Source organism: Ctenopharyngodon idella, chromosome 14 (genome assembly GCF_019924925.1).
Source record: "Ctenopharyngodon idella isolate HZGC_01 chromosome 14, HZGC01, whole genome shotgun sequence".
Lineage (NCBI taxonomy): Eukaryota > Metazoa > Chordata > Actinopteri > Cypriniformes > Xenocyprididae > Ctenopharyngodon > Ctenopharyngodon idella.
This window is the reverse complement of record NC_067233.1, coordinates 23,992,964-24,020,004: the sequence shown is the minus strand read 5'-3', so window position 1 is coordinate 24,020,004 and position 27,041 is coordinate 23,992,964. Positions and strand designations below refer to the sequence as shown.

Sequence of the window (27,041 nt, the reverse complement as noted above, 5' to 3'; positions counted from 1 at the left end):
AACGCTACAGTTTGTGATTGCTGGAGCGCTATAAAGCCCACGAGGAATCTCTTAGGTTGAAAGCAAAGCTGTGTGCGGGATGTGGGTGGAGTCAAGGATATGAGCTCTATATTTAGAAGGTCTGTGTCTTATATTCCAGACATTTAATGTCGGATTTTATTTGTGCTCTGCAAAAAAATTATTTTCTTCCTCAGAATTTTTGTTTTGTTTTCCAGTAAAAATATTGAAACATTCTTAAATCAAGATACATTTACTTGAGAAGCAAAATTAAGATATTAAATCTGGTTAAAATGAATATGTTTAAAACACACACACACACACACACACACACACACACACACACACACACAAAAGAAAATCCATCAGTGGGGTAAAATTAAACTTAATTCAAAGGGAAAACAAGATTATACTTGCTACCCCAATTGACATATTTTTATAAAAAACAATTTAAAGCATAAATTCACTTTGATAAATGAATAAACTGAGTAAATAAATGCTATATATATATATATATATATATATATATATATATATATATATATATATATATATATATATATATAATATTTATATTTGTTATGGAAAACAAGACAAAAAATACTAAGAAAATCAGAAATCCTTTTTTTGCAGTGTGTGTATTATAATGTGTAACTTAAAACCAAATTGGGGTGAAACCATGCTGCAGGGAACAGCGTGGATCTCATGGTATCCATATTTCTAGGCGTATTTATAGACGGTCTCTGGAGTCCTTGGCTGTTAGGTCATATCTCCCCTGTGGTCTCTGCACTGCTTGGCATTCTGGGTGATATTTAGTCATGTGAGAAATTAATGTTTTTGCAAGTCAGCATTTTGCTAGATTTCTAGCTTCTTCTGAAAACAGTTTTAGAGGTCTGTTCTGCATTATTTCAATGTAAGAGCAACAATGAAACATGGGGTTATGTGAAAATACAGAGCAAAATGGGTCCCAAAATATTCAAATCAAGGAAGAACTAGTTTTTATGGGGTGTTGTTAGGCACAAGACAAAGTGCACATTCTTGGGGGGAAAAAAGGTTCTGCGGGGTTCTAGGGTCCTTGACTCCATTTTAAAGAACTCTTAATGCTAAAAAGGTTCTATATAAGAAGAAATGTCTTAAATGACTGCATGATACTTTCATGTTTAATGGGTTATTTACATTTTTTCTAGTGATAAAGTATGTTTATAAGCTGATTAATTCATAAAAATTAATTAAATTAAAATTACCGTAAAACAAAATTAATTAAAACTGAATTACTGAAACCTGAAAGGTTCTATATATGAAGCGCCTGACAGAACACTTTAAGATTCTATATAGAACCTTTTCTTCTAAGAGTGTGGAGTTTCATTATCGTTTGAGATGCATTTTTGCAAATGTTCAGCAGTATTAGTTTTGTTTTCTTTGGCAACCAGAAAATGATGGAAAGTAATTAAAAATACATTTTAATGTTATCTTTTTAAAGCTCAGTGATGCATTTTGATCTTTTCAGGATGATAGCGAGAGAAAGGCTTGACGTAAAAGCATGGAGGAGGAGGAAGAACAGTGACTCATCTGTACTGTGTGTGTGTGTGTGTGTGTGTGTGTGTGTGTGTGTGCATTAAGACTAAGAGCAGGTTCATATATGTATGTGTGCTGCAGAGACAGCAACCATTTTGAAAGTATTTATATAACAATAAGAGTTTCTTTTATTAAAGGAGGATATGTCAACCTCAGAGTCTGTATCATTTATCTATTTTTCTATAATAAACACCAAATATAGCTCACTGAAAATGCCATGCCAAACATGTTGAAGATTAGCAAACAGGCAGTCAGTTTATTATGCGACAAGCTGTTTCTGCACAAAAGCAGTTTATTTAGTATGTTGAACCATCTCCCACATTAATTTCCATTCAAACAGGATCCCGCTGTTACATTTTTTTAATCCTTGAATTCTGCCCTGAAGGAGAGGCATTGGAGCAAATACCCCAAGAAACAGCACTGATTCACTGCATGTTTCACGTGATTTATCTGCTTGTGAACATGTATGTACATGCAACAAAACAAAGGAACAGAATGAAGGTGGAGAGAAAGTGAGAGTGTTTATTATTATCCCAATAAAATAAAAAGCCAACTGACCAGCAATAACTTCCTTGCCAAAGCCATTTTACTCTCATTTGGTGCTTGTCCAGTGTTATACTTAGATGCTGCATGCAGCTGAAGAAAAATGGCAACCAGTGCTGATCTTCACAGTGCTGTTTGTGTGGTCATCTGGGTATACTAATGTGTGTATGTATGTTAGTGTGCTTTATGAGTGGCAAGGACATTTGGACAGTGACTCACTCTTGCATGTCAAATACAGGCCCATGTGTGTGTGTGTGATTTTAGCAGCAGAGACAACAGGGCAGTGTCTCATCCATGTGACATGCACACATAGATCATTGTGTTCATCTCACATTGTGTACAAATGAAAAATGCATGCTGAATTGGGATATATAATATATATATATATATATATATATATATATATATATATATATATATATATATATATATATAAATATAAGAAATGTGTAAAAACATGTATAGCTTTTATCTGTGGATTTTTGGGATTCCTGTGGCTAAGCGATGCATTGAACAGAATGATTAAACCAGCATTGTTTCATTTATTAATGAACTACGTGTTTGGTTATTTTAGGGAGGACACATGCATGCACAATCTTCTGCTATTTGTTATTCATAACATCAAGTTGCACAGGCTCTGGTGTATGTGTGGTCTTATTAGTAACGCTTTACAATAAGGTCTTATTTGTTAACATTAGTTAATGCATTTACTAACATGATCTAACAATAGCAATATATTTTTACAGCATTTGTTGACCTTTTTTAATGTTAGTTACAGATAAAAATGTATTAGTAAATGGTGAGATTAACTAAGATTAATAAATGCTATAGAAGTACTGTTCATTGTTAGTTCATGTTTACGAATGTAGTTAAGTAATGTCAACAAATGAAACTTTAAAGTGTAACCATTTTATAAATCTAAAACTTTTGCGTTTATTCGGAATATGCCAAATCTTGTCTGAAGGCATAATTACAGGGTGAAATCTATGCAATGTTTTATACATAGCCTTGGTGATTCATGTTTTTACCAAAATGGGTTTACAATACATCTGACAATCTGCTCTGTAGTTTTCCAGCCAGTGTTTCTGTTATAACAGTTTTTATTCTCTAGCAGAGTGACTTTTCCAGAGAGAGTTGTTCTTTTGGGGATCGTCACATCACAGTCCATGGAAGCTCTTAATGTCGCTGTGAATTTGAGAGCGTGTTTGAGTCCGAACAGCATCCTTGCATCCCTCGCACATGAACACATACACACACACACACAGACATTTGCCTGGAAGATGTAGGCCAGCACGATGTGAATAATTTAGTCTGTTCACTGACTGCAGCTTAAATATGGCTGAATTCTCTCTCTCTTTCTCTCTCTCCCTCCTTTTTTAGAAAAGAGGTTTTGTTTGGATAACCTTACAAGCTGCATGGTGCATCTCTTTATTTATTTAGTAGCATTTCTTTATTTAGTAATTGTTCTGTTTGTTTTTCATTTAATAGATATTATAAATAAGGGGCTGAATACATATCCATAAGTCTGATTATAATGTATTTTTGATGCAGCTAGATGTCTTTTTAGTACATGCTAAAAAATGCTGTGTTAAAAATAACCCAAGTTGGGTTGAAAATGGACAAACCCAACAATTGGGTTGTTTTAGTTTTCCTCAACACTACGCACAAAATTTTCAGATGTTTCATAATAGTTCATACATCCAACCTAAACTTTAATATATCTGGAAAAAAAACATTCCTAGCTATTTTTTATTTGCTTTAGACAAATCACAAAGATTAATGTACCATTTGTCCAAACACAACAAACAAAACTCTGGAATTTGTCAATTTATCAAATGCACATGGTATGTTTTCAGTTAGCCCCAAACTGATATCTGTTTGATTAATAATGCACACAACACAGGAAATGCAGTTTCCCAAATGTTTACGCATTTATCACAATTGCATTATGTAATATGGAAAATATAAAAGGGAGTGTATACATAGAGCAAGAAAATACGCAAGAGAAGTAGAAAATAAAGAGGTGTAAGCGTAAAGGTGGTGGTGTGGGTATAGAGGAAGGGGTGTCATAAGAAGGAAAGGAAGAGCAGAACATATAGTAGGAGATCATATATGAGGAGAGAGGAGGAAGTAAAAAAGGAGGATAGGAGAAGAGCTGAGTATAGTGGAGGGCATTGGTGTAGTGGAATAAGCAAGAGGAGAAATTGTAAGAAGACATGGACATAGTGAAAGTGGACAGACATTTTTTATTTGTAAGAAATTCAAGGTAAAATACTTTTGTTTTGGCATAATGTTATGTTTGAATATACATATAAACAAATTTTATAAATATCTGTAGTTTTAAAGCTGTTGAGATAATTGAAAAACTTTTGCCCAGCAATTTGTATATTCTCAAATGTCAGGGTGGCACAAATGCAAATATTTTATTATCAACTGACAAGATAATAACGGTAAGCCTGATACTGTAATGCAACATCCAGAGGACCCCAAAACATCATTTAAAAGATTTTAAACACTTTGAAATGTTATGTAACAACTGAAACTTGTTTACAAATTGTTCATGACTCAAAAATATGCACTACATCAGTTTTGAAAAGATTTTTTAAAAAATATCTTTTTTTGAAGCTTTATTTGCTCAGTGACCCATATAACAAAACCTGTTGGAAAAAACATTACAATAAATGTGTATTTTTGTTAGTGTATTTGTACATCAACAGCTGAAAGTGTTCTAAAATTATGAGAGAATACACTTGTTTTGACTAGAAACAAATGCAGTGCTTTACTTTGCAGTAAAGTTGAACTGTTTGGCTAAGGTAAGAGTGTGTTTAGATCACTGTGTTAACTGTTTTGAGAGCAGTTACATTACTTTAGAGAAATTAGTCAAATCGATTGAGGAAAAACTGGCGAAAAACAGCGGTTGGGTTAAATGTTTGCTCAACATGCTTAGCAGTTTTATTTAACCCAACTATTGTTGAAAAATTACTATATGACTTTAAATGAACCCAAAATAGTTTGGAAATCAGACACATATACTAGAGGCAACAATAATAATCAAAAGGTGAATATTTATTAATAAGCAATTTAATAAATGTTTATTGTTTAATTATTATTCATTAAACTTATTAATAAATGTTCATTTATTGAAGCATATTATTAAATGTTAATTTCCAACATACTCTGGGTTCAATTTAAGCTAGGAATACAGTCATTTTTAAACAATAGTTGGGTTAAATAAAAGTACCTAGCACCTTGGGAAAACATTTAACCCAACCACTGGGTTTGTCCATTTTCAACCCAACTTAGGTTGATTTTAAATAATCATTTTTTAGTATGTTTACTGGCTGACTGTACTTCTGCATTTACTGTAATACATTTCAGTTTTGTTTAATAGAGTTTGATTTTAATATTGAATTTTAAAAGGCTGTCTCATATGCAGACTATCTGACAGAATTTACTGTCTGTTTTTGTGATTTCTACACTTATTCTAGTGTGAATTCTTTGGAATTCTGCTGTATGAATTTAAACATGGTAAAATGGGTTAAACACAGCTTATGGTCGCTGAAGCTATCAGCAGAATTAGACAAAATATTTTATAAATGAACACTAAATGGGTAACATACACAGCTTGTTATTATTGTTATACATTATACTTTTCATCATTGTAGCACCATATTTGCTGGTTGTTTCTAGTTTTGAGAATGATGGTGGTTGGCATGCAGGTGCAGGGAATTAGCATGGTTTTTCTGTGTGTCTGCTGCTCTCTAGACACGTGTGGGTGTGTGTGTGTGTGTGTGTGTGTGTTCATTAGACCTGATAGTGATTCTAGCCACATCCTTCTGCAGCTGCTTCCTCTGAAAGAGAGCTGTGTGTGTGTGTGTGTGTGTGTGTGTGTGTGTGTGTGTGTGTGTGTGTGTGAGAGAGAGAGAGTGTGTGTGTCAGCCATGAAAGACATTCAGATTATCTTAGGTTCTAAATCAGTGTCAGATTTGCATTTGTCAATTATCTTCATTCTTTTCCACTTTACTTCATTCCTTTTTGCAATTTATATCTTTCTGCTTTACTTTGTTTTTTACTGTGAATCAGTTAAAAGTCTAATTTCATTCTCATTTCTGCTGTTTACATAGACACCTTTTCAAATCATTCATATTGATGAATCTGAGCACAGTGTTTACATGAACGCCTAATAAAGTGATCGGATCGATGTGTGTGTTTAAATGTCTTAAGCTTCAAATCGGATTTGATCTTTTGACATGTGGTCACTGCATGAATATACCAACCTACAGAGTTTTCCACTGTTAAGATGCATAAGAGTCTGAAGCAAGGACTTGTGGAACAGCATCGTCCTGCACTGCTTCACAGACTATGAGTGGAAGGAGAATTTTTGAATCACACAACAGTCATTTATGACACTATAACAACAACAACAAAAGCTCATTCCATGCGTCATACATGCATCATTTCTACGTCATTGCACATGTGCAAAACTTTTCAGTTTCAGTTTTCAGACTAATCAAGTGTTTACATGCCCTATTGAACAGATTACAGATTATTTTGTCCTAAATGATGCCTCATACTTCTCTCTCTCTTTCTATTCCCAAATAATTATAATATAAATACCGATGATAGACCTGTAATGGTTTATTATGTGTATCTCTGTGTGTGATGGTACTTGCATTGTCATTGCCAGTGAGTTTGATGGTCAGTGACCTTTACTGAAGGTAATCAGAGCGTTGGCTGTAATGTGGACTTGTAACTGAGGTTGACAGTGAGGTTAAGTCATCGTCCTGCCTGTGGGTTCAGCAGGATGTGATGAAATGTTCTTTTCTACATGATCAGTCTTGAGTGCAAAGCTATAAAAGAGGTTTTATATGCTCTGTGCATTCATTTTATTTAAAGCTCACTGACCAGGTCTGAAGACCCTTGGGGGAAAATGATTCATAAAAATTGATTGCATTTTCAGGACATTTTTAATTATTATAAATGTAACATTCACTGATTACCTGTTAGATCTGTAAAGGTTGAAAACTTCTGGTCTAAAATGTCTCACAATGATTATAGATTATTGAACTGCATTATAGGGGTGAAATCAGGTTGATCGGGACACTTTTTGCCATTGAGATGACTGGGAAAAAGTGTCCCAACCAACCTGAATTCACCCTTCACTGTAGCAACGTTATTTTAAGCATCATCAGGAAGACAGAAAAGCATTTGATTCATTCTGTCAGTTTAATAATGAACACTGACAAATCGTGTTTAGAGTGCTCAATCTGTCATTAGGGAAGCGCAAGTTAGCTGTGACCTTGCGCCCTTCACAATCACTCTGTCACATGTGGTGAGTGTCGATATTTTCATAATCACTTTGAAGAGAGTCTTGTTGGCTGTGTTTGAATCATGCATTGTAGCTCAGGTGTTTTGAGGTTAATCTGGTCCAACACACTTGCCATAGTCCCTGTGGTGTTGATGTGTGCTTTTGGATTAGGCCTGTCAGCATAACCAGAGAGACGATAATCCAACTACGAGCTTTCTAATGGGATTACAGAGGGAAGTCATCAGCTTTACAGTGGTCTGAATGGGGAGAGAACTTTACCCAGTGTGCAAAAAACCTGCCATTCACATTGTACGCACGTACATACAGTATACACACACTTACAGAGTCCTTCGGGAGCCACTAAAAACTGTACAATTCATTCACTCACTCTGTTCCCACTGCCTAATTTGGTTCTCACACACTTCTTTTATCTATTTTTTCCTTCTCACGCTCACTCCACCTTTTAATCCCTGTTTAATTTCCCTTTATCTTTCATTAATTCACTCCCTCACTAACCCCATTCTTTCACACCACTGTTCTTTTATCCTCCTCCTCAATTTCTCTTCTCCTTTTACTTTTTTTCACTATTTTCAGGGTTTCCTTTCGTCACACTGCTAATCGTGTACATGTGTCTCACTGGCCTTGGATGTTCTGTTATCTTTATATTCATAGTTTGACACTGAGAGGCACATGCATTTTTTTTTTGGAAGTCACTGGTAAGGATTATTGTTAATGCATATTCTGTTTTGGGCTAAATTTTGGAAAGTTGCACCAATGGGTTTAAGGTTGCAAACATTTCACGACTGTTGTAAGTAAATATACAAATACATTTGCTTTGACTTTCTTAAGCTTTCCAACTGAAATGTATATGTTCGTCTCAAAGTATTTATCTGCTACTTCTGAGATAAATACCGAAGGCATATTTAGAGACCCACAAATTTACTCTGTTGTGTAAATTAACATAAAACATGTAGAAGATTGATATTTGATCTAAAACCATGGTAAGTGGATGGTGGACCTGTTGTTTGACTTTGGCCTCCTGAAAGATTAAAACTGAATATTTTCATACCGAACTAGTAGCTGTCTTACATTTCAGAGTTTAAGCCGGTAGTTCTAATCCATATTTAGTAAAAATATGTATAGTTTAATTTCCTTAAACAATTGTCTTTTTTAGGTCTTCCTCAAGGAAGCTCCAAACGTCCATCTGTGTGTCTCAGCACAGCTGGGCCTCTGACCGGATCTCACATCTGTTTTGATTTTGAAAATTTGTACACTGCAATATATTGTTTTAACAGAAGTGAAGTACTAATCTCCTCTTTTTTCTCTTCTTCTCTTTTTTTTTTATCATGCTCTCCCTGCATTTGCTGCATTCCCAGAGCACACTCAAGGTAAGACCATGATTTTCTTTTAAAGTAGATTTAAAGTGGTTTTAAAATTTTCATCCAAAACACCTTAGAAGAATTAGAATCTGAAGCCCTTGATAATGCATGAGACCAAGTGAAATGATTAAGTTTTGATGAGGAGAGTGAAAGATGATGTTAAGCTTGTGTGTGTGTGTGTGTGTGTGTGTGTGTGTGTGTGTGTGTGTGTGTGTGTGTGTGTGTGTGAGAGAGAGAACTGAACTTTTGGAACACTGGGTTCTGTTTTTGTCCACTTGAAATGCCTCGAGTGTTCTTGCTGATGTCATTCTGCAGTATCCCAGCACACACTCCTGCCGCACTGCTCTATATCCATTCTCTCACACACATTAACCTTTGCATAAAAATTTACGCATCAGCATTTACACACAGTCCATCCACAGTCATGCACAAAACACACACCACCGAGGATATACATAAATTATTATTTTTTTGTGTCAGAGATGTACAGAGCTGGTGGATTATATTCTCTGTGTGAGTTTTGCAGGTTAATGGGTTATAGAGAAAATGGGGTCAAATAGGTTTGTTGCAGCAGCAGGTCCCTAGATTACTATATCTGTTGGTTTACTTATTTGACTATTTGCCATAGTTTGGCAACTCTCTCTCTCTATATATTGTGTGTGTGTGTGTGTGTGTGACCCTGGACCACAAAACCAGTCATAAGGGTCATTTTTTTTTTTTTTTTAATTGAGATTTATACATCATCTGAAAGCTTAATAAATAATCTTTCAATTGATGTATGGTTTGTTAGGATAGGACAATATTTGAAAATCTGGAATCTGAGGGTGCAAAAAAAAAAAAAATCAAAATATTGAGAAAATCGCCTTTAAAGTTGTCTAAATGAAGACCTTAGCAATGCATATCCATATATTTACGGTAGGAAATTTACAAAATATCTTCATGGAACATGATCTTTACTTAATATTCTAATGATATTTGGCATAAAAGAAAAATCGATAATTTTGACCCATACAATGTATTGTTGGCTATTGCTACAAATATACTCGTGCGACTTATGACTGGTTTTGTGGTCCAGGGTCACATATACATACTGTATATACACAAAACTATACATTCCTATATGTTTGTTGACAAAATTGTGTATATGTATATATACACATATGTATATATATGTATAATGTCGCCAAACTATAACATACAACAAATGTGGTAGTAATCTAGTGACTTGCTGTTGCAACTTTGTTGCACAAAGTTTTCTTTTAGGTTTTATAAAGTTAGATGATAGATTATAGTTAGATTAATAAAATAAAAAATAAAATCAACAGAGGTCTGTTGTATGATCTAATCTAGATAGTAAATATACATATACATAAATTGTATGTATGTATGTATGTATGTATATGTGTGTGTGTGTGTGTGTGTGTGTGTGTGTGTGTGTGATTACAAATGGATTGTGTGAAACCATTCCTAAATCTGAAACAAATTTTATTAGAAAATGAATAGTATAATAGTACAACACACAATAGACAACAGAATATAGACAGGTATAACACTGCAATACCGTATACAACATGTCCAGTATAATAGATATTACAGTCTACATCTGTGATGTGAGGTTCGTGTGTGTGTGTGTGTATGTGTTATCAGATCTTCCTGCCTCTGCTGAGTGGATTCTCTCCTCTCTTAACATTATACCAGCTGCATTTTCATTTCCTCTGACATGGAGTGTGAGAGGGAGCAATGTGTGTGAGAAAGATGCTTGCTTTCTTTGTTTCACAACTGACTCGTAAATGAAAATCTCCACCTGGTGGCAGATAAGTGTAATGTTTTATTGTGTGTGTATGTGATTTTTTTTTTTTTTTTAATGTGTGCATGCACTAGCTTTTGTATACAAAACATTGCCACCAGTTAACAGTGTTTGTCAATAAGCGATTAATCTTTCTTTTTCAATATGTGTCAGAATTGATTTGGTAGGCGATGACCTATTTACAGCAGCGTGCCTGTGTGTGATTTATGCGTCATCTGTCCTTGTGAAACACCCTCTCCTCATTGCTGGTTTCTCTGAGGGTGTGGTCCTATATCTGTGAACAAAACCAGGCAAAATGTAAATCAATACTGTGACCTCATTGGATGATTATTCTCCTGAGAGTCTGATGGACATAAATCTGCTTCAATCACTGCACTCTCCAGTAGAGCTGTGCACGGCAACACCTCGGCCAATCAAATAGCCAGGAGCATCAATCAGAGGTGTGCTTAGCCAATCAGGTGATGAAAGAGCTGTTGCAGTGTGTGTCAGGAGCCAATCGGAACTCTTGCTGCCAGTGAATCTCTTTCATCACCAGCTGCTTTAGCCTTATTACTTAAAAAGCCTATTTATGGGATTGAAATGGATTTTATTCTTTCAAGCACGTAATGACATTTTTCACAAACAAAAACACATTTTCTCTCTTCTTAGCTTTTTTTATGTTTTTTTGTTCCCAAACTCACAAACATTGAAGCACGCTATTGCCGTTTATTCTTTTTTCGTAGGCTATGTGTGTAAATGTATAATTTAAATAACTTTTTACTCTGACATTGAGTGTGTGGTGATGTAACAACAAAATAGTGGTTTGATTTAGTTGTTTGATTTAGTGGTTTGAGTTTAAAGTAGTTTTGACTTTTTTAAGCTTGATGGTTTTCAGTTTGAAATAGTTTAAGTTTTAGTTTAGTAGTTTAAAAATTATTTAAAACTATTATGTATTATTATTATCAGGATTATCCCTGAGGTGTTGAGGAGCACTTTTGTTGTTCTACAGTAAGATTTGACATAAAATGTTTTTCTAAAGGGAAAGTATCTTATTTGACTGTCTACCCTTTTTTTTCCCCCCAGAATGCTTTGGGATTTTGAGGGGAAAGTGAATTATTATAGAGATTATTGCATTCTGGTGCAGCTGTCATTCAAATTAGAGTCTGAGCCATTCAGACTTTGAGCTGATTTTCAAACGCATGTGCTGGCTATAGCGTGCCACACATTTCTATGGTGATTAATATTGTTCATGGATGAAATCTAATTTCTGGCCATTCATAAAATGTATCTGTGTTTGTTAAAGTGCAGTTTAGGTTGTGTGCATGTGCAGTACTTTATGTGCCCGGCCTGGTTATTGTCTCTTTGACTGGCAGACACTCTCTGCCCTGTCCCATTTCTGTCAGGACAACTGTCTAAAGCATTCTCAGCACAGATTTAGAAATAAATGATTAAACTCTAGTTGGATTAAAATTTTCTCAGATTCATCTTTTGCTAGACTTAGTTATGTGTGTGTGTGTGTGTGTGGTCCTGGTATTCCCTATGTTACAGGGACCAAGTGTCTCCACAAGTATAGTAATACCAGTAAATTTTGATCTTTTGGGGACATTTTTTGGTCCGCGTGAAGAAACAAGCTTAATAAGATAAATCATAAAGAATGAGTTATTTTGAAAATGTAAAAATGCAGAAAGTTTTCTGTGATGGGTAAGATTAGGGGTAGAGTAGGGGGATAGAATATACAGTTTGTACAGTATACAAGTATCATTACGTCTATGGAATGTCCCCATAAAACATGGCAAACCCAACATGTCATCTGCTTAGGTTGTATTAGCACATGGCAAAATTAATTTTCTTTTGATTAAAAATGGATCAAAAACCACATAATTTACTTAGAAATTTCTTTAAATCAGAATATGTGAAAGAAACAGAAGGGTAGACAGAGAAAAGACAATGAAATGGCAGATAATGTGTGTGGCCTGTGGGAGAGATGGATTTTAGAAAATACATACACAGCTTGTAGCTGTTTCTTTAAGTGTTAGTCACAATTTCATCCAGCTAGTCTGCTTATTACTTTTACAGAAGACAGCCAAGGTGTGTTTCCCATACAATGATGTAACTTGCTGATTAAGTAACATAGTACGATGCATCATTGAAGAAATCAAGCTAGTCACGACTGTTTCCCGAAATCGTATTGTCACAAATTTGTCGTTCAAACACTTTGGTTAATGATGTCATGCAAGTGGTGGAGTAATAGCTTCTTTTAATTAATCTGTTTGAGATCAAATTAATGCCAGATTTTTTTGCTATGAATTACAGACATAGCATCTGAGGACTAATTCTCATTTTTGTCAGTCATTTTGCTTTATTTCCCGATTCAATCACATGCACACTCTTCAAGAACGGTGCTTTAAATCTCTTGACAAACTAAAAGATGTAAATGATTTTTTTCTACATATTCTAAATAAAAGATATAGATTGTACTGAATGTCAGTTTTAGGATTTAAGGATTAAGTCCACATGTCATGCAAACAAGAAACTATGCTTCTAACCACACAACTGTAGTTCCTGTAGTTGCAATGCTGTTTGTGAATGTCCATTGGAACTATGGTTTCGGGAAATAGAGACCAGGACTGGAGTTTTTCCTCCGGATTTGTCTATGATATTAAGAGAAAGCAGTTGCATTTGTCTCTTTCTAAGACCTTAGTCGTATTTGGTGTGTCAGTTCTAGATTTTTAGGAAAGATTAGAATCCTCTTAAAATCACTCTCTTAATCAGGAGGAGAGCATAACATTGAAGCAGCTTTATTTTTTTAGAAAATGACCTATCATTTCTCTAGATAAGACCCTTATTCCTCGTCTGGGATCATGCAGAGCCCTTTGAAGCTGCATTGAAACTGACATTTGGACCCTCAATGGTAACGTCCACTATATGGAGAAAAATCCTGGAATGTTTTCCTCAAAAACCTTAATTTCTTTTTGTCTGAAGAAAGAAAGACATAAGCATCTTGGATGATATGGGGGTGAGTAAATAATTCAAAATTTTAATTCTGAAGTGAACTAATCCTTCAATGTAGTTTATGCATCTACTGGAATTTCAGAGTAAATAAGGTATTGGTTTGATGTAATGTTTGGTGAGGTGTTGCAGTACTGTAATCAGTGAATGTTTAATGCGCTGTAGGGTGTGTTTGCAGTGTTCTTTTGGCTCACAGCAGAAGTGTGTTTGTGGGGGAGGTGACAGAAGTCAGCAGGACTGTGTCTATCTGCTGCTGTAGCAACACAGCACCACTGCATGAGCTGACCTGAACGTGTTTGTGTGTGTGTGTGTGTGTGTGTGTGTGTGTGTGTGTGTGTGTGTGTGTGTGTGTGCGAGAAAGGCAGGGAGACTCATTATAATTTCCTCATCCATTCTGTCATATTAATGGCTCCCTTTTAATGTTAATATTTATAAGATAGTGATGATTCATAGCTTATTTGATCAATTGTCCCTAGTAAAGTCTGCCTCACTCTCACTTGAAGCAGAAAGGGGTCTCAGAAAAAGACCCCTCCTGCTGTAATGCGGTTTCCGTGGCAACAGGCGTACTCTACAGAGTGGGTTCTTCTGTTGCCTGACAACGTCACCCCTCCCCCTTTTCCTCTCTCTTTCTCTCTCTTTCGCAGGCACATACATACATATAATGTATGTGCCTACATAACCACACCTGCCTTTTTTTTTCTTTAAAAGAATGCTGTTTGTCAGATAAATATGATGGTTTACACACCAAGTTCTCTCTCTCTTTTTTTTTTTTTAATCAGATTACACTTTACTATGCATAGACATAAACGACCCTCCCACACACACACACACACACACTCACATACACATCTAGTCACAGCCCCACCCTTGATGATATCACACATGCTATCCAACCACCCCCTCTGGTGTTCACAATGCTTCCACACATCCTCAGGCATGTTCTTTTCGTCATGCACACACACACACACACACACACACACACACACACACACACACACACACACACACACACACACACACACTCACAAAGGTCAAATGCAGCCTCTAGCTTATGCATGTGCCATAGTAAAACCAAATTCTGTATTATACTTTCAGTAACAGTGCTTCATTTCACTGATGTTTCCACACGTGCAGGTGTCACAGTTTTAATGCTCTCTTATTGAACTCATTCTAGTGCAAATTAAACAGCAGTTATTGGACCTATTAACCCAGTACTCCTATAACTGTGTTTCAGTAACAGAAATATTTACTATAAGAATTAAGTACTCTAAGCTTTCCTGTTTAGTTTAATCGTCATCATCATCATGATTTTTTTTTATTTTGGTCCTCATTCACAGTTCCACAATATTTATACAGAATTTTGCATATGAAATGAAAAAGGTGTAGGCTGAAGCCTTATTTTGTTTTACCTTTATTTTATAATACACGTCAATTCCACTAACATTTAAATACAAACATAAATCATAACAAATCATAAATCAACACAAATTTTGTATTTCAAGTATTTCATATACAAATTATTCATTTTGAGTTATATATTTGTTTATTACCTTATGTGTAAACACTTTTTTTTTTTTTTTTTTTTCAATTTGCAGCTTTCACTGTAGATTCTTATTCTATTTTTATGGAGGATGGTTTATTTTTTTATTATTTTCAGGAAAGTGATTTTAGTTCTGAGAATCCTGCATCGTTTAGGAAAAGTTACTGTGTCCTATAAAAAGATTTGCTATTTCACTGCAGCCTAGTGTGATGTGCCTTCATATTTGTGTCACCAATGCAAGAGATTATGATTATTAATATTTGAAATCATTTTGAGGAAATAGAAATAGGACATAGTAGGCTGCCAGCAGAAACTAATCCCAGGATTACACAGAATTTGAACGTAAACTCCATCTCTATTTATCTCTATCCATCTCTCCCTGTTCCTCGCTCACACACATCTTCAGGAAACATGCAGTGAAATATTTAGCAGTGATGCTGCATCAGTGAGATCATCATAGATAGTATGCCCCACTTTTATATTATCTGTCTCTTTCACACGCACACTTGTTTATAAACTGGTTCAGTCATGTAAAGTAACAAAGGAATTAGAGAAGATTATTTGTGTGTGAACTACAGAGATTATTCCACTAGTAATAAAAGATTCTATGTGTTTGAGTGTGTGCATAATGGAGGTAAGAGAGAAGAAGCACATAAGAGAAAATTAATGTTTGAGATTAAGGTGGTGAGAGGGTGGATTTGGTGTAGGATTTCCTTTGAAACAATTTTCATTTAGAAATTGCTAGTAAATTTCACAAATAATTACAAAGACATGGAAAGTAACACATTGAATTAAACGTGAAATTTTAAATCAGAAAGACTGAATAGTATTTTCTTGTAAAATATAGTCATAGTCATTGATTTATTTATAACTTCGAAAAATCAGCTTTTAAAAATATTTCATGATGTCATGAGGCTCCAGCACACATGCAATGGTTTGATTCTTTGTAGAATATATATATATATATATATATATATATATATATATACAGTGCTTAACAAATTTATTAGACCACCACCCAGTGTAATGTTTGTGCCACAGCTGCCCTAAACTAACAGAACTGGTGATTACCATAATCATTTTTTATGTTTCTGTAATGTTAATCCACACCAGTATCTGTAAGCTCTTTAGTCACAGTAGTGTTTCTAAAGCTAAAATATAATTATTGTTGGGATTTAATGGATTCAAAGATAGGTCGCACAAAGGTTTCATCAAAAGCAAGTCTTGGAAACAACTAGAACTTATGTGACAGTAGGAGCTAGCTTTTGTTGTAATAATTAAATATTCTTACTAGTTACAAAACAAATAATAAATAAATACATACATAAAAAAAATAAAAATAAATAAATAAATAACCAACCTTATTTACTGCAAAAGCAGGTGCTGTTTAATTAGACAGTGTCATCAGTCCTGATTTCTCTACCATGCATACAAATTTAGAAAAGCAGTTTTCTCAAATGACAACTTTTCACAAATGACTTTTTTCAAAGTTAATAATAGCATATGGACACATCATATGTTAAATCAGATGTAAAAAAGGTCCTAAACCTTCTTTAAGTGTTTCTTCAAGCATTTTGGAGACGTTGCTGCAGTTAAATATAATCTCTAAATATATATTTGCCTACAGAACATCCAACCAACAGACTCCATCAGACACCACAGCATAAGTTAAATCAGATGTAAAAATCCTGAAACCTGACCTGACATTAAACTTCAGATTTAACAGTAGCTGTTTTTAGTTTTCTAAATGTTCTTGTTTATTGACTGACCATGTTCAGCAATGTTATAAATGTTTTGCTTTAGAGTTTCTTGTGATTAAAATACCTTTATAAGGAATTGCTTTATTTATTGACTGTTGTAGTTAAAAGATATGAACAATTTGCGGGGTGCAATTTGTTAGAACAATAAAATACTTTTTTGGGGGGGGGAAGAGAAGAGGTTGAAGGTCTACATCAAATTAAAAAGAAATCAAAGTAATTTTATCTTGGTAAAATATAATAAATAAAGAACAAGTATTTCGTTTCAGTAGTACTCCAGTAAAGTACAAATTCATCAAATGAATACTTCGTACATCAGTGCAATTACTCAAGTGTTTTACACTTCTCTAGCTTTTACACATTATATCTCAGTGCACTGCAGTTAATCTGGAGGCCACTATATGTCACTATTGCTCTACCGGCTGTGTTAAAGAAAGGAGTGTCTCTCCTCCTCCTCCTCCTTCTCCTCGTCATCACCTGCCCACCCTCCCTCTCTCTTGGCTCTCCCTGTTTCTCTCTCCCTCTCTTTCATATATCTCCTGTTGTATTAAACATCTCCACTATAGAACGTCGTGGTTCAGTTGTCAAAAACCATCGTAGTAGTTTGTGGAATATCGTATGCGCTTGTGGACCAATAGCTTGGAGGATTTTTGATGGATGCAGAACTTGGATTTACTGTCGCTGATGATAGAAAAGGGAGGTTTGGCTGATTTCTTTTGTCTCTCGTGGACCGAGACGGATCCTTTACTCAATTGGAATTAAACGATCTTTGATATTTTTGATGGAAATTTCCAGGATTGTTGTGGAGAATAAATAAGCAAATATGTTTATATCTACGCAGGGGCATTTCATAGTGTGCTTTTCATTTGCTTTGACCTGCCATCTCTTGGAGACTGTAACCGGACAGATCTCATACAGTGTGTCGGAGGAGGTGAAACAGGGAACCACAGTCGGTAATATAGCTAAAGACATTAACCTTTCAGTAAAAGATCTGCAATCAAGGGGTTTCCGTATCGTGGCAGGCTCTAAAAAGCAATATTTCAGTGTGAATACAGAGACGGGCGCTTTGCAGGTGAGCGAAAGGATTGATCGCGAGGAGCTTTGCGCAGGCGCAATCTCATGCTCAGTTAATCTGGAAGCCGTGGTGAACAGTCCACTGCAACTCTACCGGGTAAGAATAAACATTCTCGATATTAATGACAACTCTCCAGTGTTCCCTATGAGCTCCGTAGTGATTAATGTTAGTGAAAGCACCGCGCCCGGTGTGCGCTTTCCACTGGAGAGCGCGCATGACGCAGACATTGGAGTGAATTCAGTAAAAAACTACAAGCTTACCGCTAATGATTACTTCACCTTAGATGTACAAACTCATAGTGATAAAACGATCTCCGCTGAACTATTGCTTCAGAAGGCTTTAGACAGAGAGAAGACTCCGCGGCTCGAGTTCACAGTGACTGCGGTTGATGGCGGATCTCCTGCCAGAACAGGAACCGTGATGATCGAAGTTAATGTGTTAGATACCAATGATAACGCTCCAGTTTTCAGTAAGTCATTATATAAAGTCTCCATAGCCGAGCACGCGCCAATTGGCACCACCGTAACCAGACTACAAGCTCAAGATTTGGATGAAGGGTTGAATGCGGAGATAGTTTACTCCTTTATTAGTCGAACACCTCAAAATATTCTAGAGAAGTTTGATATTGACGCGCAAAATGGAGATGTTAAAATTAAAGGTGATATTGATTATGAGGAGAACGCTGCTTTTGAGATCAGAGTTCAAGCTACTGATAAAGGTCCAGTGACTATGTCAGGCCACACTAAGCTTTTAATAGAGGTTCTTGACATTAACGATAACCCCCCAGATGTGACTGTAACATCACTTCTTAGCCCGGTAGAGGAAAACGCAGGGAAGGGAACGGTAATTGCCCTAATGACCGTATCAGATTCAGACTCGGGTAAAAACGGAGCAGTGCGCGTTCGCCTTTTAGGCTCCAGTCCGTTTAAATTACAGTCGTCCTTTCAGAACTACTATTCGTTAGTTTTAGATGGCGTGCTAGATCGGGAAAACGTAACGGAGTACAACATCACAGTGATTGCTGAAGACGAAGGGTCACCGCCAATGTCCAGAGCTAAAGTAATACAAGTGCAGGTCTCTGATGTGAATGACAATGCACCTCGCTTCCCAAGTTCTGTAGTGTATGCGTATCTGCGTGAGAACAGCAAAGTGGGCTCCATTATATCCACTATAACTGCCTCTGATGCTGATATCATGGACAATGCGCATTTAACATACTCTTTACTGCAAAGCTCTGTCAATGGAACACCTGTTTCAGCGCTCATCAGAGTCAACTCACTGACAGGAGAGATCGAGAGCATGCAGTCGTTTAACTTTGAGGAGATGAAAACATTTCAGTTTAAAGTTCAGGCCACAGACTCTGGTGTTCCTCCTCTCAGCAGTAACGTGACTGTAAATGTTTTTATCCTGGATGAGAATGACAACAGTCCCGGGATTCTCGCGCCCTATTCCGAGCTCGGTTCCGTTAACACGGAGAACATTCCGTATTCTGCTGAGGCGGGCTACTTTGTGGCCAAGATCAGGGCTGTAGATGCAGATTCTGGTTACAATGCGCTGCTGTCTTACCACATCTCTGAACCCAAAGGAAACAATCTGTTCCGAATCGGAAGCAGCAGCGGGGAGATCAGGACTAAGAGGAGAATGAGTGACAATGACCTGAAAACTCACCCGTTGGTCATTTTGGTTTGTGATAACGGAGAGCCCTCACTGTCAGCGACTGTGTCTATTGATGTTGTGGTTGTTGAAAGCGCAGGTGACGTCAAGACTCCATTCAGACACGCGCCGATAAAGGAGGAGAGTTTCTCGGATTTAAATCTGTATTTGCTGATCGCCATTGTGTGTGTGTCCGTCATCTTTTTACTGAGCCTCATCAGTTTGATAGCTGTAAAATGCCACAGGACAGACGGCAGTTTGGGCAGGTACAGCGCCCCGATGATCACCACACACCCTGACGGGAGCTGGTCTTACTCCAAAGCTACTCAGCAGTATGACGTGTGTTTTAGCTCGGACACGCTGAAGAGTGACGTAGTGGTTTTCCCCGCGCAATTTCCTCCTGCAGATGCAGAACTGATCAGTATTAATGGAGGAGACACTTTTACCAGAACACAAACACTCCCTAATAAAGAAAAGGTAAGAGATTACAGGATTTTCTTTGCTATTCTTTGTTTTCGTTTTGTAAAATTTCTGGGATTTTAGTGTTTCCTCTTGTCGACTTGCGTTCTTATTGACTAAATTAACACTACAAAATTTTGATACCTCTAATATTAAGTGTCATAGTGATCAATGGTGTTTTGCTGTAATATACACTTATAGGAATCGTTTAATAGATTATTATATATTAAAAACAGAATTCTGCGCTTTAGAGGAGCTGTCCGTGGTTCTGAACTAGACTCTGTTCGCGGCTTGTTTGAAATAGCTAAACTTCTGTTCCTCTTTTTACTAATTTATATATAGTGCTCATAAAATTGCTTAAATTGTGAAATGATAGCGATGCTGTACAAATTAACAACTGAAACACGGCTAATTTTAAATTCAATTTTACTTATGCTACTATATTTATTTAATTTATTAATTTAGTTATGTGAACTCATCCTTGTAGTAATCTAAGAGAGTGATATAACAGCGTGTTGTTTATAGTGAAATCTGGTGAAGTCGCTTGAAAATGCATATCTTTCTCTTGATATGAAAGGTGAATACAGAACATGCTGATAAAAAATGTGTTGTGATGGCGAAAATGCCCTAAAATGCTCTAATATATTGGACACAAATAAATATCACAATCTTTTGTTAAATAACTGCTATTTGATATGATGATCCGTTTGTGATATTAGATTTGTGTGTGTGTGTGTGTGTGTGTGTGTGTGTGTGCATATTTATTCATAAATCCGCTTGGTGTCACTCTAGACCGTTGAATCTCGAATCATCTCTCGTGTCTTGAAGCTCCTCCTGGTTTTAGTGGGGAGGAGATTTCACAGGGCTTTGTTTCAGAGAGACTGGAAGAGAATGTACGAAGGCCTTGTGTTTTCTCGTCGATAAAATGGAATATTGTCTGATTCTTCTTTATTCGCATTGATGAACTTGGAATACCGTCTTTTATTTCGTGGATTATTGCACGGGATTCACTGGATGTCGCAATGCTCTCGACGCATAGAAGGAAGTCTATTGTGATCTGTATTGTGCTCGTTGTTTTAGAGTGTTGTTGGGACGCGGTATCAGGGCAGCTCTCTTATTCCGTTTCAGAGGAGGTGAATCCGGGAACATCAGTGGGAAATATCGCTAAGGATCTAAACCTTAATGTTCAGGAACTGGAGTCGCGCATGTTTCAGATTGTCACGGGATCCAAGAAAAAATATTTCGAGGTAAATCTAAAAACTGGATTTCTGTATGTAAATGAAAGAATAGACCGAGAGGAGCTTTGTGCCAAAGCACTTAAATGTACAGTCAATGTAGAAGCTGTTATCAACAATCCATTGAAGCTTTATCAAATAGAGGTTAATATTGTGGATGTAAACGACAATTCTCCGTCTTTCAGTGAAAAATCACAAACGCTCGACGTTGCGGAGAACACCTTGCCTGGTGTTAGATTTCCTCTCCATCACGCTACAGACGCAGATGTTGGAAAAAATTCTATAAATTCTTACAAGCTTAGCTCGAATGAGTATTTTTCTTTAGCTGTACACAAAGGAGGAGATCAGAGTGTGTCTGCTGAATTAGTGCTGCAGAAAGCTTTAGATCGAGAGAAACAGCCTTTGATCCAGCTCACACTGACCGCTGTAGACGGAGGAACTCCCTCTAAAACAGGCACTTCTCTTATAATTATTAAAGTTTTAGATATTAATGATAATGCTCCTGCTTTTAGTAAGCCCTTGTATAAAACAACTGTTTTTGAAAATGTGGCTATTGGAACGACAGTTGCTGTTTTAAATGCAACAGACCTGGATGAAGGCAGTAACAGTGATATTGTTTATTCTATAATTAAAAGAGATCAGAGTAAAATCCTGCAGATTTTTGATATTGATCCGAATACTGGCGCAATCACAGTCAAAGGAAATATAGATTTCGAGGAGAACAATGCGTTTGAGATCCGCGCACAGGCCAGTGACAAAGGGCAGCCTCCGATGTCCACTCACTGCAAAGTCCTGGTGGAGGTGCTGGATATTAACGACAACGAGCCAGAGATAACCGTGACGTCACTCCTCAGTACAGTGAAAGAGGACGTCAGTATCGGCACTGCTGTCGCTCTCGTGTCAGTGATTGACAGGGACGGCGGCAAAAACGGTATAGTTAATTGCATTGTGTCCAACAAAGTGCCCTTTAAACTTGAGACGAATTACAAAAACTATTATTCTCTAGTAGTAGATGGACCTCTAGACAGAGAGCGCGCGTCCGAGTATAACGTGACCATCACAGCTACTGATGAAGGGACTCCGCCTCTCTCCAGCACCAGTGTCATTGCTGTACACGTTTCTGATGTGAATGACAACGCGCCGCGCTTTCCAGAGCCCGTCATTAATGTTTATGTGAAAGAGAACAGTCAGATTGGAGCTGTTATTCATACAGTTTCTGCTTTAGATCCTGACGTAGGTGATAATGCCCGGATAACATATTCTTTACTGGAAAGCTCTAAAAGCGGCCCGGTAACATCCATGATCAACATCAACTCTGACAGTGGAGATATTCACAGTTTACAGTCGTTTAACTATGAGCAGATGAAAACGTTTGAGTTTAAAGTTCAGGCCACAGACTCTGGTGTTCCTCCTCTCAGCAGTAACGTGACTGTAAATGTTTTTATCCTGGATGAGAATGACAACAGTCCCGGGATTCTCGCGCCCTATTCCGAGCTCGGTTCCGTTAACACGGAGAACATTCCGTATTCTGCTGAGGCGGGCTACTTTGTGGCCAAGATCAGGGCTGTAGATGCAGATTCTGGTTACAATGCGCTGCTGTCTTACCACATCTCTGAACCCAAAGGAAACAATCTGTTCCGAATCGGAAGCAGCAGCGGGGAGATCAGGACTAAGAGGAGAATGAGTGACAATGACCTGAAAACTCACCCGTTGGTCATTTTGGTTTGTGATAACGGAGAGCCCTCACTGTCAGCGACTGTGTCTATTGATGTTGTGGTTGTTGAAAGCGCAGGTGACGTCAAGACTCCATTCAGACACGCGCCGATAAAGGAGGAGAGTTTCTCGGATTTAAATCTGCATTTGCTGATCGCCATTGTGTGTGTGTCCGTCATCTTTTTACTGAGCCTCATCAGTTTGATAGCTGTAAAATGCCACAGGACAGACGGCAGTTTGGGCAGGTACAGCGCCCCGATGATCACCACACACCCTGACGGGAGCTGGTCTTACTCCAAAGCTACTCAGCAGTATGACGTGTGTTTTAGCTCGGACACGCTGAAGAGTGACGTAGTGGTTTTCCCCGCGCAATTTCCTCCTGCAGATGCAGAACTGATCAGTATTAATGGAGGAGACACTTTTACCAGAACACAAACACTCCCTAATAAAGAAAAGGTAAGAGATTACAGGATTTTCTTTGTTATTCTTTGTTTTCGTTTTGTAAAATTTCTGGAATTTTAGTGTTTCCTCTTGTCGACTTGCGTTCTTTTTGACTAAAATAAAACTACATTTTGATACCTCTAATATTAAAAGTGTCTTATTGATCAATGATGTTTTGCTGTAATATATAATTTATAAGAATATATTTATAAGAATCGTTTAACAGATTATTATATATTAAAAACAGAATTCTGCGCTTTGGTGGAGCTGTCCGTGGTTCTGAACTAGACTCTGTTCGCGGCTTGCTTGAAAGAACTAAACTTCTGTTCCTCTGTTTATTAATATATATATATATATATATATATATATATATATATATATATATATATATATATATAGTGTGATCACAAAATTGCTTAAATTGTGAAATGATAGCGATGCTCTACAAATTAACAACTGAAACACGGCTAATTTTAAATTCAATTTTACTTATGCTAATATATTTATTTAATTTATTAATTTAGTTTTGTGAACTCATCCTTGTAGTAATCTAAGAGAGTGATGTAACAGCGTGTTGTTCATAGTGAAATCTGGTGAAGTCGTTTGAAAATGCATATCTTTCTCTTGATATGAAAGATGAATACAGAACATGCTGAAATGTGTTGTGATGGCGAAAATGCCCTAAAATTCTCTAATATATTGGACACAAATAAATATCACAATCTTTTGTTATATTATTATTTAAAAAAAAAAAAAAAAAAATTACAAATAACTGCTATTTGATATGATGATCCATTTATGATATTAGGTTTGTGTGTGTGTGTGTGTGTGTGTGTGTGCATATTTATTCATAAATCCGCTTGGTGTCACTCTAGACCGTTGAATCTCGAATCATCTCTCGTGTCTTGAAGCTCCTCCTGGTTTTAGTGGGGAGGAGATTTCACAGGGCTTTGTTTCAGAGAGACTGGAAGAGAATGTACGAAGGCCTTGTGTTTTCTCGTCGATAAAATGGAATATTGTCTAATTCTTCTTTATTCGCATTGATGAACTTGGAATACCGTCTTTTATTTCGTGGATTATTACACGGGATTCACTGGATGTCGCAATGCTCTCGACGCATAGAAGGAAGTCTATTGTGATCTGTATTGTGCTCGTTGTTTTAGAGTGTTGTTGGGACGCGGTATCAGGGCAGCTCTCTTATTCCGTTTCAGAGGAGGTGAATCCGGGAACATCAGTGGGAAATATCGCTAAGGATCTAAACCTTAATGTTCAGGAACTGGAGTCGCGCATGTTTCAGATTGTCACGGGATCCAAGAAAAAATATTTCGAGGTAAATCTAAAAACTGGATTTCTGTATGTAAATGAAAGAATAGACCGAGAGGAGCTTTGTGCCAAAGCACTTAAATGTACAGTCAATGTAGAAGCTGTTATCAGCAATCCATTGAAGCTTTATCAAATAGAGGTTAATATTGTGGATGTAAACGACAATTCTCCGACTTTCAGCGAGAAATCACAAACGCTCGACATTGCGGAAAGCACCCTCCCCGGAGTTAGATTCTCTCTCCATCACGCTACAGACGAAGATGTTGGAAAAAATTCTATAAATTCTTACAAGCTTAGCTCGAATGAGTATTTTTCTTTAGCTGTACACAAAGGAGGAGATCAGAGTGTTTCTGCTGAATTAGTGCTGCAGAAAGCTTTAGATCGAGAGAAACAGCCTGTGATCCAGCTCACACTGACCGCTGTAGACGGAGGAACTCCCTCTAAAACAGGCACTTCTCTTATAATTATTAAAGTTTTAGATATTAATGATAATACTCCCGTTTTTAGTAAGCCTCTGTATAAAACAACCGTTTTTGAAAATGTGGCTATTGGAACGACAGTTGCTGTTTTAAATGCAACAGACCCGGATGAAGGCAGTAACAGTGATATTGTTTATTCTATAATTAAAAGAGATCAGAGTAAAATCCTGCAGATTTTCGATATTGATCCGAATACTGGCGCAATCACAGTCAAAGGCAATATAGATTTCGAGAGAAATAATGCATTTGAGATCCGCGCACAGGCCAGTGACAAAGGGCAGCCTCCGATGTCCACTCACTGCAAAGTCCTGGTGGAGGTGCTGGATATTAACGACAACGAGCCAGAGATAACCGTGACGTCACTCCTCAGTACAGTGAAAGAGGACGTCAGTATCGGCACTGCTGTCGCTCTCGTGTCAGTGATTGACAGCGACGGCGGCAAAAACGGTATAGTTAATTGCGTTGTGTCCAACAAAGTGCCCTTTAAACTTGAGACGAATTACAAAAACTATTATTCTCTAGTTGTAGACGGTCCTCTAGACAGAGAGCGCGCGTCCGAGTATAACGTGTCCATCACAGCTACTGATGAAGGGACTCCGCCTCTCTCCAGCACCAGTGTCATTGCTGTACACGTTTCTGATGTGAATGACAACGCGCCGCGCTTTCCAGAGCCCGTCATTAATGTTTATGTGAAAGAGAACAGTCAGATTGGAGCTGTTATTCATACAGTTTCTGCTTTAGATCCTGACGTAGGTGATAATGCCCGGATAACATATTCTTTACTGGAAAGCTCTAAAAGCGGCCCGGTAACATCCATGATCAACATCAACTCTGACAGTGGAGATATTCACAGTTTACAGTCGTTTAACTATGAGCAGATGAAAACGTTTGAGTTTAAAGTTCAGGCCACAGACTCTGGTGTTCCTCCTCTCAGCAGTAACGTGACTGTAAATGTTTTTATCCTGGATGAGAATGACAACAGTCCCGGGATTCTCGCGCCCTATTCCGAGCTCGGTTCCGTTAACACGGAGAACATTCCGTATTCTGCTGAGGCGGGCTACTTTGTGGCCAAGATCAGGGCTGTAGATGCAGATTCTGGTTACAATGCGCTGCTGTCTTACCACATCTCTGAACCCAAAGGAAACAATCTGTTCCGAATCGGAAGCAGCAGCGGGGAGATCAGGACTAAGAGGAGAATGAGTGACAATGACCTGAAAACTCACCCGTTGGTCATTTTGGTTTGTGATAACGGAGAGCCCTCACTGTCAGCGACTGTGTCTATTGATGTTGTGGTTGTTGAAAGCGCAGGTGACGTCAAGACTCCATTCAGACACGCGCCGATAAAGGAGGAGAGTTTCTCGGATTTAAATCTGTATTTGCTGATCGCCATTGTGTGTGTGTCCGTCATCTTTTTACTGAGCCTCATCAGTTTGATAGCTGTAAAATGCCACAGGACAGACGGCAGTTTGGGCAGGTACAGCGCCCCGATGATCACCACACACCCTGACGGGAGCTGGTCTTACTCCAAAGCTACTCAGCAGTATGATGTGTGTTTTAGCTCGGACACGCTGAAGAGTGACGTAGTGGTTTTTCCCCGCGCAATTTCCGCCTGCAGATGCAGAACTGATCAGTATTAATGGAGGAGACACTTTTACCAGAACACAAACACTCCCTAATAAAGAGAAGGTAAGAGATTACAGGGTTTTCATTGCGATTATTTGTTTTTCATTTTGTAAAATGACTGGGATTTCTAGTGTTTCCTCTTATCC

At 37.3% G+C, this 27,041-nt stretch overlaps 1 protein-coding gene across 24 annotated transcripts in view; it reads left to right on the top strand.

Moving 5' to 3' along the window:
- The window catches only part of LOC127525752 (protocadherin alpha-C2-like), a 139,141-nt gene that overhangs the window by 54,844 nt on the left and 57,256 nt on the right, over window positions 1–27,041 (top strand). For 13 of the 24 annotated variants that reach the window (XM_051918587.1, XM_051918582.1, XM_051918590.1 and 10 more), the window contains exon 2: window positions 8,800–8,811. The exons of 1 other annotated variant lie outside the window; for it this stretch is intronic. In XM_051918587.1, coding sequence (XP_051774547.1) covers window positions 8,800–8,811 — 12 coding nt within the window. Of the gene's footprint in view, window positions 1–8,799; window positions 8,812–17,573; window positions 20,100–20,840; window positions 23,486–27,041 lie in introns of those variants that run through there. 10 more of the 24 variants (XM_051918593.1, XM_051918573.1, XM_051918584.1 and 7 more) reach the window with 7 other exon arrangements.